Genomic DNA, 18332 nt, shown 5'->3' on the forward strand with positions numbered 1-18332 from the left:
GGGCTAATGAGATGCTGGGCAGAAATAGGTGCCTGTCCACCAGAAATTCGTGAGGAGCCCAGTGTTTGGTAACACACCATGTCTCCAATATTATAGTAAAGTAGACGCTTTGGATCTTAAGGGAGACAGAGCTTCCCAGGGTAAGGCAGGCTGTCTCCACGGGCTATAAGGTAGGGCACAGCCACCCAAGTCTACTAGGAGCTCAGTTGTCTCTGGGCAAATGGCCCCTCCCACCTCCTTTCTCCCTCTCCCTAGGGAGCTAACTTCCCTTTAGCCTTGCAGGGCTGGGGGGCCGGAGTCTGGGACAATTAGCTGGAATCTCATGTCTAGATGCCCAAGACTAAAGCAGTGGGTGCTGGAAGACAACCCTTCGCTTGCGACTCAGCAGAGTCCCAAGTGCCCGAAAAGCGGCAGTCGAGGCAGGAGGGACCAGCAAGGCCGAGATGTCGGGGGAGGCGCAGCCATTGCCCAACAGCCGGCTGGACCCCACCCAACTCCCTGCTCTTCAGTCCAGGACTGGGAGGAGGAGGAGCCTACGTTGAGCACTGGCTCCCGCCCCCGCCCGGGCCGTGCCCCCTCCGGTGCCACTGTACCTCCCTCCCTTCCTGGCCCTGCCCGATGTCCCGACCCGGCCCTCTGCAGCTCCTCTGGGCTCCAGGTTGGCGCAAACAAAGCCCTGATTGACTACCCGGAGGGGCGGGCCTGGCTGTGGGGCCGCCTCCTCCACTCCCCGGCCTGCCAAGGATTTTCTGGGAAGGGAGAGGGAGGGGTAAAAAGGGGGCTCGGGTGTGCGCGGAACTGTGGGGGACCAGGCTTTAGAAGATTGTAACCACTTTCTGTCAGAAAGTGACCCGGGTTCTCCCTTCGAGATCTCCCCCAAGCCCAAGGGGGGAACATACGAGGGATTCTCGAGAGTAGGGTGGGGTCCCTCGCAGATCAGCTTTCCTGCTGGGGGTCCCATTCCACTTGCAAGCTGCTGGTAAGGAAAGAGGAAGTACAAGCAAAGGGCAGACTGAGTCCTTTCTGGGAACTCGGGGTTGATCAATGCAGGTCCTGAAGCCTGTGAGGAAGAGCGGACAGTAGAACAAAATAGTTTGTGCTGTCTTTTTTTTTTTTTTTTTTCTCTCTCTCTCTCATTTAACACTCTACTGAGTATCTAGGTAAAAACAATAGGATTCAGTAGTTTGGAAAGAGTTGGGGAGGTAGTTGAGGCAGGAGTAGGTAAGCAAATAGCAAGAGGAGGAAGGGCTGGCAAGAACAGCAAGGCTATAGCGGCTGCCTGTTGAGGGAGGAAGAGGTGGGGAGGGGGGAGAGGAGCAGGAGGGGGAGGAGAGAGAGAGATGACATGGGGAGAGGAGGAGGGGGTTGGACGTGGGAGGAGGAGGAGAAGGCTCTAGGGACCGTCTGTCGCGGGACAGGCTGGCCAGCTGGGGCTCTAAGCTGGGAGGAGGTGGCAGTAGCGGGGGCGGCGGCAGCAGAGGCAGAGGCAGCGGCAACAGCAGCAGCAAAAGAAACAAGTACCAGCCACAGAGCGGCTTCTCCCGCCTGAGCTGCCTCAGTCCCCTAGCCGCGATGGCGCTGCAAAACCCCGCCAGGGAGGAAGCCAAGGGGCCCTGGCAGGAGACAGAGCAAGAATTGCAGGAGCCGGTGGGTCTCCCGGAACCAGAACCCGAACCTGAGCCTATGCCAGTGCCCCCGCCTGAGCCCCAACCCGAGCCCCAGCCTCTACCGGACCCCGCACCCTTGCCAGAGCTGGAGTTAGAGCCTGAGCCTGAGCACGAACGTGAGTCCACGCCCACGGTGGATACTCGCGGCTCTGCGCGCGGCTTCCAGCCCCCCGAAGGTGGCTTCGGTTGGATGGTGGTCTTCGCTGCCACCTGGTGCAACGGCTCCATCTTCGGCATTCAGAACTCGTTCGGGATCCTCTACTCCATGCTGCTTCAAGAGGAAAAAGAAAAAAATCACCAAGTGGAATTCCAAGCAGGTAAGTGGCCCCGCACACCCCCAACTGGCATTTTGGGCACTGGTGTCCGCTCCCGCTGTCTCTTGATCCTAGACACCCTTACACCGCGCCTCTCTGACCCCTCTTCTTGCTCATGGCCTTACTAGGGCGCAGATTGCGGGGCCATAGCTGGGGCACAAGACGTCCCGGAGGTGGCAACTGGGCCATTCATTGGTCACAGGCAAGGAATGAACTTTTTTTGCCCAGAGACAAATCCATATGCACCTTTGGGGTTTGTTTGTTGCTCGTGTGTGCTGAGGAGCTAAGGAGGGCAATATTTCCTTGTTGTTTTTTGTTTAAAATCTTTTGTTTGTTTTGCTGCGGAAGTGGTGTCAATGAAGAGAGAGGGAGTTGAAAGACTCAGTGGGCTTCTAGAGAGATACTGTACAGGCATTCTCCATAGCAGCCCTGGTTCCTGTGAAGGAGCGGAGGTGTTTTCTGTCAAAAACACTTAAGAAATCCTGATGACTGTGAGCAAAGAATCAAACACATGGCAAGCGTGTGTTTCTGCAGGAGAGAAAGGAAGGAAGGGAGTTTGAGTGGGGGTGTGCGCCAGTTTCTTTGCCCGCCTGGCGGTCGACCATTGCCTTACCGTATCGAACGGAATTCTGTGCCCTCTGAGCTGAACTCTAGGGCAGGCAAGACGGCAGTCTCCGTTGTCTCCTGTCAGTGAGGCGAGAAGCGACCGGTAGGCTGTGCTCTCTGGCTCATTCCACTTGGCCCCAGACTTCAGCCATGCCCTCACTGGTGCCCCATTCTTCTGTGTTATCTGAGGGATGCCTCGATTGGCCATAAGATGGAATGCTGACCCCACCACTCTCGCTTTCACTAGAGGTTGATTTGGTCTCGTTCTCTAAGGAAGCAGAGCAGGATAGCAGGCCTGTTGGCTCGAGGACTTCAGGCGAGTACCCTCTTCATATCTAACCCACCTGTGGACTTGGAAAGTCAGGCAAGTCATCCTACCCTCAAGACCCCAGCAAGTCTCTGGCAAAGACCCCTAATAGTTTGGTTGAGGGATCTCAGACTGGAAACAGGTTTGGGATGCCCACTCCTGCAAAGCTCTCTCCCTCTGTTGCTCCCCAGGATTACTCCAACCAACTGCCTCAATTTTGCAGCACATGATATGTAGTTTTTTTGCAGTGTTGCCCTAAGATTGACGGACAGTACTTCTACTGTCATCTGAAGGGGGCTGGGGATTATTAAGTGAGCATAGAAACCTTGAGTTCTGAGTTGCAGAGTGTCTTGGCTCCTCCCACCTCTTTCAGTTTTTTGTCAGTTTGCTGCTTCTCTGTGCTGTACTTACAGAAAGCGTTTTGGAGCTCTTGGTGCTTCTGACTCTGTGGTCTGTTTGCAAAGGTTCAGAGTGTGTGGGGGAATGGCATGCAAATAAATGCTCGATTGTGCCTTAGTGACTATCCTGGGGAGATTCTCAGAACTTTCTAGGATTCACTGAAGCCTGAGTGGGGCCCTGGGCTGTGCTGAACAACTTGGCAGAAAAGGGAAAATTGCTGCTACACTCACTACCTTTTCCCTGCTTTGAAGCAGGTCTGGGGCTCTTGAGAAAGCAGATAGGTAGAAAGTAGAAAGCTGTTGTCTAGGTTACCTCATAGGACGTTGGTTGAGTATTGTCTGGTGGTTGAAGAAAAGCTGTTGGCCTTAAGGATCCAGACCAAGTCTGGGTGAAATTTAATGGGAAGCAGTGGGGTATGGGCATTTGTGTGGTATGAGCAAGTCTAGAGCTGTGACCTTAAGAGTATGTAATAAAACTTGGAAAAACCACTATTTTACCAGGAAGAGGTTCACTGCTGGGTAACAAACTTCAAAGTAGGTGATCATAAGGGGACTCAGGGGGAGGGCTGGTGGGGACTTTCCGGTCAAGACCTTACAGTGCAGCTGGTGGGGGTGCCTATGCGAAGATGTGGTTGATATGCACTCCCACGTAGAATAGGTCCATTAGCAGGAAGGGGTTACTGCTTTAAATTTTGGTGAGTGTAAATCAGGAAGAAACAGAAAATAATTTGGTATGTCCCCAGAATCTCAGAATACTTTGGCTTTATTCCCTGCTGTAGTGTGTCTTGAACTCACTAAAGTTATTTTTGATCCTAGAGGCTCTCAAACACCTCAATTTTTATTTTGGAAAAGTTAGGAACACCCCACCCAATTCCTGAGCTCCTAGAAAATCTCATCCTCAACAGTACTTTTCTTGAACCCTTCAGATTTTTTAAAAAACTATTCAGGTCCCGAGTCCAAATGTGTCTCTGCCTGCAGATACTTTCTTACAGTGTACTAAAAATTTCCAAGCCACAGATCTGTCTCAAAGGGACAGAAAAAAATAGCAAAAATGTGTTATCTTTTTTGACTAATATTTGTCTAATAACCATTCTGAAGGACACACAATATACACCCACACACTCAGGAGATTTAAATATTGCCCATTTCTATTAATGTGGTACATTGCCCATTTCTATTCTGATACTATCTCCCTCTCTAACAATCTATGAATTTAATGTTTGGAGGTACCTCATAACCAAAATTCTCTTTGGCAAGGCTTTATATTTTCAGAATCCAAAAACTGTGCTGATTGATTTAATAGGTTGAAAGTTATGCATATGATTGGGAATGTTGCCAAGTTGTGAGATTGTGCAGATAATTTTGATGTTTGGAGGCTGTCTTAATTATCTAGTGCTGTTATAGCAGAAATACCACAAATGGGCGAGTTTAACAAACAAACACATTTTCTCACAGTTTAGGAGGCTAGAAGTACAAATTCAGGGTACAGGCTTTAGGGGAAGGTGTTCTCTCTATATTGATTCTGAAAGAAGGTCCTTGTATATTCTAAGCATCTGCTCCTAGGTGATTTTCCTATGGCATTGCATTTCTCTTCCCCCTTTTCTGCTTGCTTGCTTGTTCTAATGTACTCTTTAAAACACAGCTACCCTACACTAGTCTTGCCTCATTAACGTAGCAAAGAAAACCCATTCCTAAATGAGATGATAACCACTGACATAGAGATTTGGATTTATATCACATATGTTTAGGGGACTGGTGTGGCATTGTAGAATAAACACTGGACTGCTAACTTAAAGTTTAGTGATTAAGCTACTCCTTGGAAACCCTATATAAGGTCGCTATGAGTCGGAACCAATTTGACGGCACCTAACAGCAACAACAACAACAATATTTGGGAATCACAATTCAAACCATATCAGAAGCTAACTCCACATCAAAGGAGCCTTGGACCTGGAAAAAAAAGTCATGCAGGCAGAGTAAGAGTGGAATTCAGGGTATACTAGAGCATGTAGTCTTTGTGGACTCTGATGTGTAGAATCCTTTGGTATCACCAGAAATATATATTTTTTCTCTCTTTTCACCTGTTTTGGGATGAAAATCTACTTTCCCTGGGTCTTAGGTATGGGAAAACTGGTAGCCAAAAGGTTCCTGAAATAGAGCTAAGTATCTGGAGTTTGGTTTGAACTCTCCCCCTCCCCCAAAACAGATTAGTTTCGAGTTGTTTCTAAATCATAGTGACCCTATAGGACAGAGTAGAACTGTCCCATATGGTTTATAAAACTTTACTTTTTATATCCTTCTCCTATGGAGCATCTGGTGGATTTGAACCAATGACTTTTTGATTAGCAGACTAGTGCTTAACCATTGTACCACTAGGGTTCCCTGGGGTTTAGTTTGCGTAAAAGAAAAAAAAAAAAACCGAGAAAACCAAGACTTTGCTTTTTTCAGGGTTTGTGAGAAATTTGGGCATCAGTCAACCCAAGTTACCCAGCAAATAGGACAGGCGATTTTGTCAAAAGTGTAAGGCCAGCATGGTTTCCTGGGATGATAGGGGAACCTTGAAGGGAAAAATAAGCAAGGAGCAAGGTAATATTGATTGCAGGCCCCAACTCACTATTAGTAGCTACAGAGGAAGTATTCTCAGGACTTTTTAGGCCTCAGTGGCACTTGAGTGGAACCCTGGACTGTGTGGAACAACTTTGGGAGCAGGGAAAATGACTGCCACACTCACCTCTGGGACTACTTTTTCCCTCTTTTGATGCAGTTCTGGGGCTATTGAGAAAGCAGATAGGTAGGGCCTCTGGCTGTTGCTTAGGTTACCTAGTAGGACATGTGGTAGAGAGGGTTTATACCATCCCAGCCTTCTCCAGTTTTAGAGTTGACAGAAGACTAAGTCTGTTGTTGTTGTTGTTGCTATGTGCCGTGGAGTCGGTTCCGATTCATAGCAACCCTACACAGGGTTTCCGAGGCTGCTTTATGGTAGCAGAAAATCTCATCTTTCTCCCACGGAACAGCTGGTAGTTTCGAACTGCTTCCCCTGAGGTTAGCAGCCCGATTCATAACCACTACGCTGTCTGGGAGCATTTAATCACCTGCCCTGAAGGTAGGGTGCTGTGTTGTTAATGTGAAATCATTTGGTGCCGACTTGTGGATTGGTAACTTGGGCTGGTTGGGTGGTTTGAAGAAGTGCTTGCCTCTTCTCCCTGGCAGTTTTGTGTTACTCTGTCTTCTGCTGTGGAGTCCTGGTGTGGCACTGTAGGATAAGTACTGAACTACTAACTTCAAGGTCCAAATTTCAAACCCATCAGCACTCCTTGGAGACCCTATACAGGGTGGCTATGAGTTGGAACCAACTTGATAGCACTTAACAACAATTCTATGCTGTAGGATAAACTCTGGACTGCTAATCAATAAGTCAGCAGTTCAAACTCACCAACTGCTCCTCAGAAATGCAGGGACTCTATGAGTCAGAACAGAGTTGATGACACTTAACAGCAACAACTATTTTGCTCCTGTTTCTGGGGCTCAAGGAAGAGAAAGCTATGAAATTGGATGGACCCATGTCATGTTGTCTTAATGCTTTCAATTTTTATGATGCATTTTAATCAGCTTGGTAAGAAGATATGTAATCCTCTTTCCTCACAGTATTGATCTTTTCTCTTTCTCTCCCATGCCCAATTAGAGGAACTGCTAGGTTTTATAATCTATTACAGACCCAACTCAAGCCTGGTTGTCAGGTCAATGCTTAAATAACCCACAAAACCCTTCCCTTTTTCCACTTTCATCCCTCCTTCGTTCTCCATTTTCTGGGTGAAAGGTGACTTTAATGAAGCATTTAAGAGTGTGGAAGCTATCATCTCTGGATTTTTGGACTAAGATGGCTGTTACAGATCTTCTTTTTCTTCTTCACTTCCAAACCTCCTCTTTTTACAACCCTAGGATCCATCACAGGAAATAGTATCATCCCAGCAAGCAGGGTCTTAATGTTATTCAACAAATGCTATGTGAGTTGCACCACCTTGTCTTCAAATTCTCATAGACACTTACCCCATCTCCTGTGTCAACTGAATCCCCAGAGATTTCAGATTGTTTTTAAGTAGCTTCAGGGGTTCTGAATAGAATAGAAGTCTTCATCCTATTTTGAGTGTAGTATTTCACCCAGTAAGATATTGCAGAATGGGTCTTAGGGGGATCAGAGAAGGATGAAGAGAGGCACTCAAGTCCTCATCAGAGAGTGTAAAATGCCTTCAGGAAGGGAAGGGAAGAAGGAAGCCAAGCTCCCAGGTTAGTTGCTTTCTGGTTTCAATGAAGCTAAGGAGAAATGTTGCTAAACAAGCAGTACCCACAAGATCTCTATGCCCAATTCTTGCTTCAGATCTACCCACCACCCTTTTACCCAGTCTGGAAGGGTATGTGCATACACCCATGTGTCCAGACATGTATGTATATGTGTATAGCTGGGTGTGTGATGTCTATCTGGGCCAATTAACACGGTTTCTTAGAACATGATGCCTTTGAAACTGAGGTCAAAGATTCAATTATTTTTTTCAGGTCACTGAACTTTGTAGAGAGACAAGAACTATGTCCTCTGTCCACAGCCCATGCCCCTCACATGGGTTGCCACTAATCCTAAGGAGGACAGGGTAGAATAATAGCAGTGGCTCCCTATAGTTATTGTTAAGTGTCATCGAGTCAGTTCTGACCCATAGTGACCTTGTATAGGATTTCTAAGGAGCGACTGGTAAGCTTAAACTGCCGACCTCACAGTTCAAACCGATTTTGCAGTCCAGCATATATTAGCCCACAGCACCATACCAGGACTCCTCAGAGTAAGAAAAAGATGCAAAGCATGAAGCCTAGAGAAGGCCACTTCCCAGCATTCAAGTGTGATTTTTTTTTCTTTTTTCACATCTAGTTCCTTACTTCTGTCAAATGTCATCATCATATTATATAATAATTATGATTAACTTTAGTGTAGTCATTAATCCTGTGCAAGGTACTATACTAAGCATTTTATATATACAAACTCATTTTAATTTTCAAGCAACCCTACAAGGTAGGTACCCTGATTTCCCCCATTTCTCAGATAAACAGACTGAGGCACAGATGTTAAGTAACTTAATCAAGCTCATACAGCAAATAATAGCAGTGTAAGGATTTGGACTTGTACAGTCTGAGTTCAGAGCACCTACTTTTAGACATCACTTGATAATAGTTCAGATGGGGGTGGGCAGTTACCAAGAGGGGTCCCTTGAAGGGTTTGTCATCCCTGTAGCTTTAAGGCATCCTTGTGACTAAGGGATAAAAAGAGATGACAAAGAAGGGGTTTAGCAGTCTGTGATATCTGGCATATGCTCCTAACCACCCATCTCATTCTACCCATAGTCTATGTTGTTGTTGTTGTCAGGTGCCATCGAGTCGGAACCGACTCATAGTGACCCCATGCACAGCAGAACGAAACAATGCTCGATCCTGGGCCAACCTCACCACCGCTGCCACCCCCGAGTCCATCAATGATGTCACCTGGCCGATCCATCTCGTTGGAGGTCTTCCTCTTTTTCTCTGACCCTCCACCCTACCCAGCATGACATCCTTCTCCAATGATTGTTTCCTCCGGACTACATGTCCAAAGTAGGAGAGACGAAGCTTAGCCATCCTGGCCTCCAAGGAGCACTCTGGCTGCACTTCTTCCAAAACAGATCTATTGGTTCTTTTGGCAGTCCATGGCACCCTCAGTATTCTCCTCCAACACCACAACTCAAAGGTATCAATTCTTCTATGATCCTCCTTATTCACTGTCCAGCTTTCGCATCCACATGAGGCTACCCATAGTCTATAGGAAAAAGCTAATAATTCTTAGATCCAAAAATGGACAGAAAAACAATCTCTTCATAGTCATTTATTCCCATCTATTGGTTTCAGTGCTCCCATCTGTAAAATGGGACTAACAATATCTACCTTATTATGACTATGAAAAGGTTAAAGAGAGTGTATATGTGAAAGAACTTTGTAAGTTGTGGAGTTGGAGGTATTATTATTATTATTATTATCCAGGCACCATTTCCAGCCTTTAACTTGAATACAGAATTTCACCAAAACTATCCTAGAAGTGGAGTCATAATAATTTCTCTGAACATTTTTGTTGTTAGTTGTCATCTAGTTGGCCCCTGACTCATGCAGAATGATACAAAATGTTATCCAGTCCTATGCCAGCCACGTGACCAGTTGGGGATTGAACTGTTATGATTCATAGGGCTTTCATTGGCTGTTGTTTGAAAACAAAACACCAAAACTTTCTCCCTAGTCTGTCTTAGTCTAGAAGCTCCACTGAAACCTGTTCAGCATCATAGCAACACACAAGCTTCCACTGACAGAGAAGTGGTGGTTGCACATGAAGCACACTGGCAAATACAGGTATGAAAAGTGAGAATTCTACCACTGAAGCACCAATGCCCACTTCTCTAAACATGTTGCTGTTAAGTGCCATCAAGTTGATTCAGACTAATAGTTACCCTGTATAGGGTTTCCAAGGAACAGATAGTGGACTGAACCACCGAGCTTGTGGATAGCAGTCCAGTGCATATCCTACAGCAGTATACTAGAACATTAACAGAAGAAAATCAATGCCTCCACTCCATCCCACCTTCCCACTCCATCTCATTTCCATTTCTTCTCTGGATCCTTCTGTAATTGTCCTGAGTATATATATATATATTTTTGTTTGTTTGTTTGTTTGTTTTTAGTTTTTTGGGAGCTTAGGGGAAGGAAGGGTCAGATCCCAGGTCACATATAATCAAGGAATAATTAAGGAATATTGAAATATTTACAGCACTTGACAGAAGTTCACCAACTTCCCTACAAGTTAAAGACTGAAGGTAAGAATTACTAGTGCATGGGAAGATGATGGAGTGGAGCTAGGAATTAATTTCCCCTCATACAGGAGAACAGAGCTTCTGTTCTGTCTGGGAGGCATTAAGCAAAAAAGAGACCTTACAAGGACCAAGCAAAGGACCTTGCTCCTTTGTTTTCAACTTTGGAGTGGTCCCATTGTCACTAATTTTTATGTGTGTTCTTAACTGGGTATCCCTGGGAACTGAGGCCAAAGAAGGTAAGAGGCCTGAAGGAGGCCTGACATAGCAAGTTTTTTCTTTTTTAAATTTTTTTTTTATGAATTATATGATAGTTTACATGGGAGAACATTAGTTTTACATAAAAACATGAAACCCTTCACAAATTTGCGTGTCATTACACAGGGGCCATGCTAATCTTCTCTGTATCATTCCAATTTTAGTGTATGTGCTGCCGAAGCGAGCACTGTCATAGCAAGTTTTGAGCAAATGCTCAGTCACTACTTAGGTAGCCTCCTTTAAGTCCATAGAGTAGGCATATCAGCATGGGAATGATTTTCTTTTATGTTGTAAATAAATAAATAAACTCCGAGCCTTCCCTTGAGACTAAGATTTCAAATATACTAGGATTTGTAATTTGATATTCAGTTATTTAAATATATGAACTGGAAGACACTTTTGCTGTTAGTTGCCACTGAGTTGGTTCTGACTCATGTCGATCTTGTGTATAACAGAATGAAATTTTGCATTATCCTATGTCATCTTCATGATTGTTGGTATGTTTGAGTCCATTGCTGTGACTGAGGTTTCCCTTGTTTTTGTTGGTTTTCTGCTTTACCAAACTTGATACCCTTTTCTACTGACCAGTATTTCCTGATGACTTGTCCAAAATAATTGAGTCTTAGTTTTGTCATCTTTGTTTAAGGAATATTCTGATTTTATTTATTTTAATACTGATTTCTTAATTCTTATGGAAGATATTTTAAAGACCACCTAATTCAAGCTCACCAGCCACTCTGTGGAAACCCTATACAGGGTTGCTATGGGTCGGAACCCGACTTGACTGGCACTTAACAACAACAACAACAACAAATCTGACTCCAAGAAGCCCTGGTGGTACAGTGGGCTAAAAATGTGCCTTCTAACTGCTAGGTCAGAAGTTCAAACCCAACAACTGCTCTGCAAGAGAAAGACCAGGCTGTATGCTTCCATAAAGATTTACAGTCTCAGAAATCCTAAGGCTCCGAATGTCCTACAAGGCTGGTGTACTTGGAATCGACTTGACAGTAGTGAGTTGGTTGTTTGGAATTCTGTTCTATCTAATTCCCATTTTACTGATAGGGAGCTGAGCTCTGGACCAATGTGGTTTCAACCAGCATGTGGGCAGATACTTTTAGTGGAGATTTATTTGTAAGAAGATTGGGGAATGAAGGTAAGGGGCAGAACTTCTGTCATCGTGGGTATTCCCTAACTCAATCACAGTTCCCTTCCTTTCTCCCTGAAATTTCCCAAGTTCAATATCCAGGCAACACTTTGTAGAAAGAGATTGATATTTATGTAATATATATGTATGTTTTAATGTTATTTATTCATCTTGAGACAAAATTCAAAAGCAGCAACAACAGTGAAAAGTTTCTCTCATACCTCTGTCACCAGCCACCCTGTTCCCCTCCCTAGAGGCAACGAGTGTTATCTGGTATATTTTTCCAGAGTTGTTCTGTACACATACAAAAAGATATAATTTTCAAAGCTTTAAAAACACAAATGGTAACATATAATTCACATTACTCTTCACCTTATCTTTTTATACTTTGCAATAAATCTTGAATATTATTGTAAATAGTGCATAAAGAGAGTCTTCACTTGTTTTTCATAACTACGTTAAGGAGCTCTGGTAGCATAGTGGTTACAAGTTGGGTTGCTAATTTCAAGGTCAGCAGTTTGAAACTACTAGCAGTTCCACAGGAGAAAGATGAGGCTTTCTGCTCCTGTAAAGATTTACAGTCTTGGAAACCCTATGCAGGGTAACTATGAGTCATAACTGACTCCATTACACACCACCACCACCACCAGTATTCTATTGGAGTCCTGATGTGGCATGATTGGATAAGCACTGGACCACAAGGTTGGATTGAACTGCAAGGTCAGCTGTTCAAACTCACCAGCTGCTTCTTGGAAGCTCCTATACAGGGTCACTATGAGTTGGAACTGACTTCACAGCACTTAACAACAATAACAAGTATTCTATTATATGAGTATATAATAATTTATTTAATGAAACTTTACTAATGGACATTCAAATTATTACCAATCTTTGAATATGGGCTTTGACATCAAACAGAACTAGATTCAAATTACTTGATCTTGCCAAGTGTTTTAACTTCTTGCAGTCTCAACTTTCTCATATAGGGATAATAATAACATCTGTCATTATTAATAAGGCAATTAAATGAAATGATGTATATGAAACATCTAACACACAGTTTGGCACATACTAAGTGTTCCTTAAATGTTAGTTCCCTCCCTGCTCACAATCCCTCCTCATTTCCTCCAATTCATTTCATGTTGGTTCAGTCAAGTAAATGGGGGGTGGGGGTGGGGAGTCTTTATTATGTGCTAGTCTGGGCCTTGGATTAACCAGAGAAGTAAAGGGCCTCTCAAGGAATTTAGGATTTTTTTTTTTTTTAGAAGACATAACATATCAAACAACTACAGATCACTGCCAAATAATAAGGCATATGTATTAAATCCAGTGCAATTTTAGTGTGGAAAATGACGGATGAGTGTGATGGCCAGAGGACTAAGGAAGGTTTGTTGGTAAAGATGGAACTTGAAATGGGGTTTAGCTAAGTGGAGAAGAGCCTATGAATTTGGTGGGAGTGAGATGGGGATTGAAATATTAGATAGTTCAGGAGCTGCTCAGATTTTGGGTCTTTGCCCTCTGGAAGCCTAATGAGTCATTGCTCCCCATTAGGCCCTTGACCCAGCAGGTGGAGTAGTGTGGAGGGGCACAAGGAGAAGAAAATACTGAAGATATTTGGAGAGAAGGGCAAAGGGAGGAGGAAAGTCTGGGCATTGAGCCATAGAATGAGGTGGTTGCAAATGGTTGTGGCACAGCCTTCCTATCCTACACCACCTGCTGTTGCATGTCAGAAGCTCAGACACTTTTTCTAAGAGCAAGAGAAAGGGGAAAGGGACTGAGAGAATAAATGATAGCAGCTCTCAGTCGTTCACCCTGAGTCCCAAAGAGATCTCTGAACCTTGTGAGCCCAAGGAGAAGACTAAATGTTGAGTAAAAATAATGTCTTCTGTTTATGTCACACTATATATCTTAGTTGATGTTGATCCTTGCAATAGAGACAGTTATAAAATCAAATACTCTGTTGAATCTCATCATATCCCAATATATTTAGTCACAAAAAGTGCTGTGTTGAGGGATTCTTGAAAATGAAAAGTCAGCATGGTTTATGTTAGTTAGTGAAAGGTTCACTGCAGGGAAGTGCTATGTAGAGACTTAAATTCCCATTTTACCACTTCAGAAGATTGGGAGGAAATCAAGGGCAAGGTCTAAGGTCACATACTTAATATTTAACAGAGCTGGGTCTAGTACTCAGGTCTTCCATTTACATGTTTCATGGGGGCAGAGATATAGGAGCTCTTTGAAAGCCAAAATGGAGTTTTTCCTAAACTTTGCCCTAGTCTGTATTTTGAATGTGGGGAAAAGACACAGTGTGATATGCTGGGGGTGGTGAGACAATTGGGAGCAAAGAAGTTCAAGGATATAAAAACAGTGGTGAATGAGGGTAGTATCTGCCCTATACATGGTCAGCTGGCTGGGATCAAGAAAGAGAACTAGATTTAGATTCAGGAGATCTGGGTTCTGGTTCTGGCTATTACTCAGTGCCTTTGTGGCCTTGAAAAGTTCCTTCTCATTTCTGGGATTCATTTTTTTCAGCTATGCAATGAGAAAAATTGAAAATCCCAGATACTTAGTGATGTTTACAACAAATGGTTTTTGGAAACTAAGGAAACCTTGGGTACTTACTAGGAAGAGAGGAGGTAGGGAATGATGATGTGGAATGTATTAGAAAACAATTTTTCAGATGAAAATGGAAAATAGACCCAGATTTGAGCAATGATGAGATTTGGAAAGGATAGCTATCCCATGATCTCTATCCTGTCTCCTTGAACAATTCATCCAAGAGAGAAAGAGTATGCACAAGTGAGAGAGTATCTCATGCAAAGCTGAGATTTGGTGAGATAGACTGTGGAATGCCAAATCAACATCTCTAGAAAGTTCTCCTGAATAATCAATCTCCCCTTTAAGATCACTTTTATACTAAGATCTTAGTTTTATTTAAAAAAAAACTGTTTGTGTCTTCTGGGTGAATGGAGTAAGACTGAAAGTTACCCTCCACCATTTGCTGTGTGTACTTGGGCAAGAAATTAAAAATTTCAAAGCTCCTGTTTCCATTTTTGTAAAAGGAGGATAATAAGAGTACTTATCAGATCCATATTGGTGCCCGTTCCAAAGAAAGATGACATAATTGAATTAGTAACCCCCCAAATAATACAATTAAAATCATACACAACTAAAATTTTGTTGAAAATGGTTCAAAACATTTGCAGTAGTACACCCAGAAGGAGCTGCCAGAAATTCAAGGTGGATCCAGAAGAGGATGTGGAATGAATCTTTGTTGAAAGCAGAGAATACCGGAAAGCAGAAAATACTTGTGCTATATTGAATATGCAAAGGCAATTCACTGTATGGATTATAGCAAACTATGAATAACATTGAGAAGAATGAGAATTCCAGAACACTGAATTGTGCTCATGAGGAACTGGTACATAGTCCAAGAGGCTGTTGTTTGAAAAGAGCAAGGGGATATGGAATGGTTTAAAATCAGGAAAGGTGCACATGAGGGTTGTATCCTTTCACCATACTTATTTAATCTGTATGTTGAGCAAATAACTCAAAAAAACTGAATTATATGAAGAAGAACGACTTCAGGATTTGAGGAAGACTCATGAACAACCTGCAATATTTTTGCTTGCTGGAAGTGAAGAGGGCTTGAAATGCTGATGAAAATCAGATGATAGCCTTTGGTACGGATTGTACCTCAAAGTGAAGAAAACAGAAATCCTCACAAGAAATAACATGATAACGGGAGAAAACATTGAAGTTGTCAAAGACTTCATTTTGCTTGGATTCACAATCATCGCTTATGGCAGCAGTAGTCAATAAATCAAATGATTAACTAGGAAGTGTGCTACAAAAGTGTTAAAAAGCAAAGACGTCACTTTAAGCACTAAGGTATATCTGATTCAAGCCATGGTATTTTTAATCACTTCATATGCATGTGGAACCTGTACAATGACTAAGGAAGAATGGAAAGGAGTTGATGGATTTGGAGAAGTTGATGGTGTTGGAGAAGAATATTGTAAGTACCATGGACTGCTAGAAGAACAAAAAAAACAATGTAAGTACGACTGGATGGCTCCTTGGCAAGACTTTGTCTCTCATACTTTGGACATGTTATCAGGAAGGATCAGAATAATGTTTGGAATGAATGAAGTTATCTGAGAACAAAATAATGTTTAGTAAAGTGGAAGGTCAATGAAGAAGAAGAAAATTCCTAATGAGATGGATCACAGCAATAATGGGTTCAGGCATAACAGCAACTGTAAGGATGATGTAACACTGGGCAGTGTTTCGTGCTTTTGTGCATAAGGCCACTATGAGTCAGAACCAACAACAACAACAACAACCACATATCCAGTGTCTTTGAGTGGATTCTTACTCATAGCAACCCTATAGCATAGAGTAGACATGTCCCTGTAGGGTTTCCAAAGGTATGTTGTTATTGTCAAGTGAGCTCTAGTTGATTCTGACTTATAGTGACCCTGTACACGGTTTCTGAGAAGCAGTTGGTGAGTTTGAACCACTTACCCTTGTGTTTTGCTGTCCAGTGCTTATCATATAGTGCCATACCAGGAGTTCCAATAATTTTGGTTTAAGTCTTGATGGTGGTATTAGTTGTGTGTCACCACACAACTATCCTATATAGGATTTCTGAGGTTCTAAATCTTTATGGGAGCAGAAAACCTCATCTTTCTCTCATGGAGTGGGTGGTAGATTGGATCTTGCAATTAGAAGTCCAGGTTGTAATCCACTAGACTACCAGGGCTCCTTTACAAAACTATAATTTTTTACAAATGTGAATGATCACAGAGAACAAACAAGATGGTGGAGAGGGTAGAAGTGCAGTGAGGAGCTCCGTCAGCAACAACACAGAATACCAGACCAAGTGGGCTCAGGGGATGGTCCCAGAACTCTGAACCATATATAAAGGAATATTTAGAAAGTTGGAAGGTTTACAGCCAGTGGAGTTTATAGCAGAAGCAAGAAATCCTGTGCTTTCTAACCCAAGGCTCTCAGCTGCTGCCTGAGCAGCCATCTTTGGCAAGACTGAACTGGGGAAGCATCAGAGAAGCCATGGACACCTGACAGAACCATGGAGATACAGGTGTGGACATTCTTTTTGTGTGTGTATATCTGTTTATTGGCCTCTCGCTATCTGTGCACCGCAATCCTGCTGATTAGAGGGGGTGCCTGAGGGAGTGGACACCCCACACCCACCCTCAGAGAGTTCTATTATACATGTACACACATCTCAAAATTTAAAGGGACAGTTTCCACTTAAAACCAAACCGCAGCAAAAAACGGCCACAGTTGGCCTTGAACTGTTTATCACTAGGAAAAAGGCCTAAACGGGGGTTGTGGAGCAGCACAGGCAGACTAAAAATGAAACAGGCCAAAAATAAAATCCTGAGTTGCGTCATAATGACCAACAGTGGCATCTTGAAATTTCTCAGGAAGAAGAGTGAAAAGGCAAGCCCATCTCCTGATCACATCTACCTGGAAGCAATCAGAAAGCATAAAAAATACCAAAACACACACCCATTTAAATATTAGGGCCATAGCTAACCACTGAATATGCCCCCAAAAAAGAAACAGATGACCATATCAGCACATGTTCTGAAACCATATAAAGTGGATAAGGCAAATGAGTTGGAGGTAGACCTACACTCCATACTGGAAGGAGGCTTTGGAAATGCCTGAGAAGGAATTCAAAAAAGATCATTATAAAATGTTTCAAAACACTTTACAATGGAGTTGAGAAAAATAAGGAAGAAGTCAGGAAAGTGCTACGGGAACACTCTATCAAGATAGATACAGCATTGGAAACAATTAAAAACCTACAGAAAGAGGTCTAAATGATTAATAATAGAATATCAGAAATGGACAATACACTGAAAGTGCAAAGGAGTATAATTGAAGAGATGGAAGACAGAACTAGTGAGCTGGAAGATAAATCTCTCAATGCCACTAAGATAGAAAAACAAGCAAAAAAAAAGGATTAAAAAATCACAAGGTCTAAGATTCATGTTGGACAACATGAAGAGCAATAACTTAAGAATGATTGCATTCCAGAACAGGAAGAATCACACAATTCCAGAGAAGAGATAGTTGAAGAACTTCTGGAAGAAAATTTCCCCAACATCCTGAAAAGCTAAAAGATAAGCATCCAAGAAGCTCAACGAACCCCAGGAAGGATAGACCCTAAAAGAAAATCACCAAGACATATAATAATCAAGCTCTCCAAAATCAAAGATCAGGACAGAATCCTGAAAACAGCTAGGGAAAAGAGGAATGTAACATACAAAGGGAAGCAAATCAGATTAAGCTTGGATTTCTCAACAGAAACCACGCAGGCAAGAAGGAAATGGGGAGACATATATAAAACCCTGAAAGAAAAAAAAAAAAAAACTGCTGACCAAGAATCCTCTACCCAGCAAAGCTGTCAATTAGATACGATGGTGTAATAAAAACATTCCAGGATAAACAGAAGCTAAGAGATTTTACCAAAACCAATCCTGTGATTGAAAAGCATCCTAAAGGGAGTTCTGTGGACAGAGAACCAATAAGAACAGACAACAATCAGAGACTGATGTACGTGGCAGCATCACCTGGAAGTCAATCAACAAATGGAAGAGTCGAGAACAGAATAAAACTACAAGAACAAATTTAGAGGACCTGGGAGGTCAGTCTATGATCAAAACAATTACAGTGTGAAGGAAGGTAAACTCAGAGGAACAGAGATCTAGGTGGTGGGACGGTCAGGTAGATT

General features: G+C 43.0%; 1 protein-coding gene across 1 annotated transcript in view; it reads left to right on the plus strand.

The window, feature by feature from the left end:
• The first annotated feature begins 1345 nt into the window (after positions 1 to 1345).
• Positions 1346 to 18332, plus strand: part of LOC102827470 (monocarboxylate transporter 8-like) — a 372707-nt gene continuing 355720 nt past the window's right edge. The window contains 2 exon segments of the mRNA XM_006873413.1: positions 1346 to 1364; positions 1367 to 1984. Of these exon segments, the coding sequence (XP_006873475.1) occupies positions 1346 to 1364; positions 1367 to 1984 (637 nt within the window).

This window comes from Chrysochloris asiatica, unplaced genomic scaffold, assembly GCF_000296735.1.
Source record: "Chrysochloris asiatica unplaced genomic scaffold, ChrAsi1.0 scaffold00239, whole genome shotgun sequence".
Classification (NCBI taxonomy): domain Eukaryota; kingdom Metazoa; phylum Chordata; class Mammalia; order Afrosoricida; family Chrysochloridae; genus Chrysochloris; species Chrysochloris asiatica.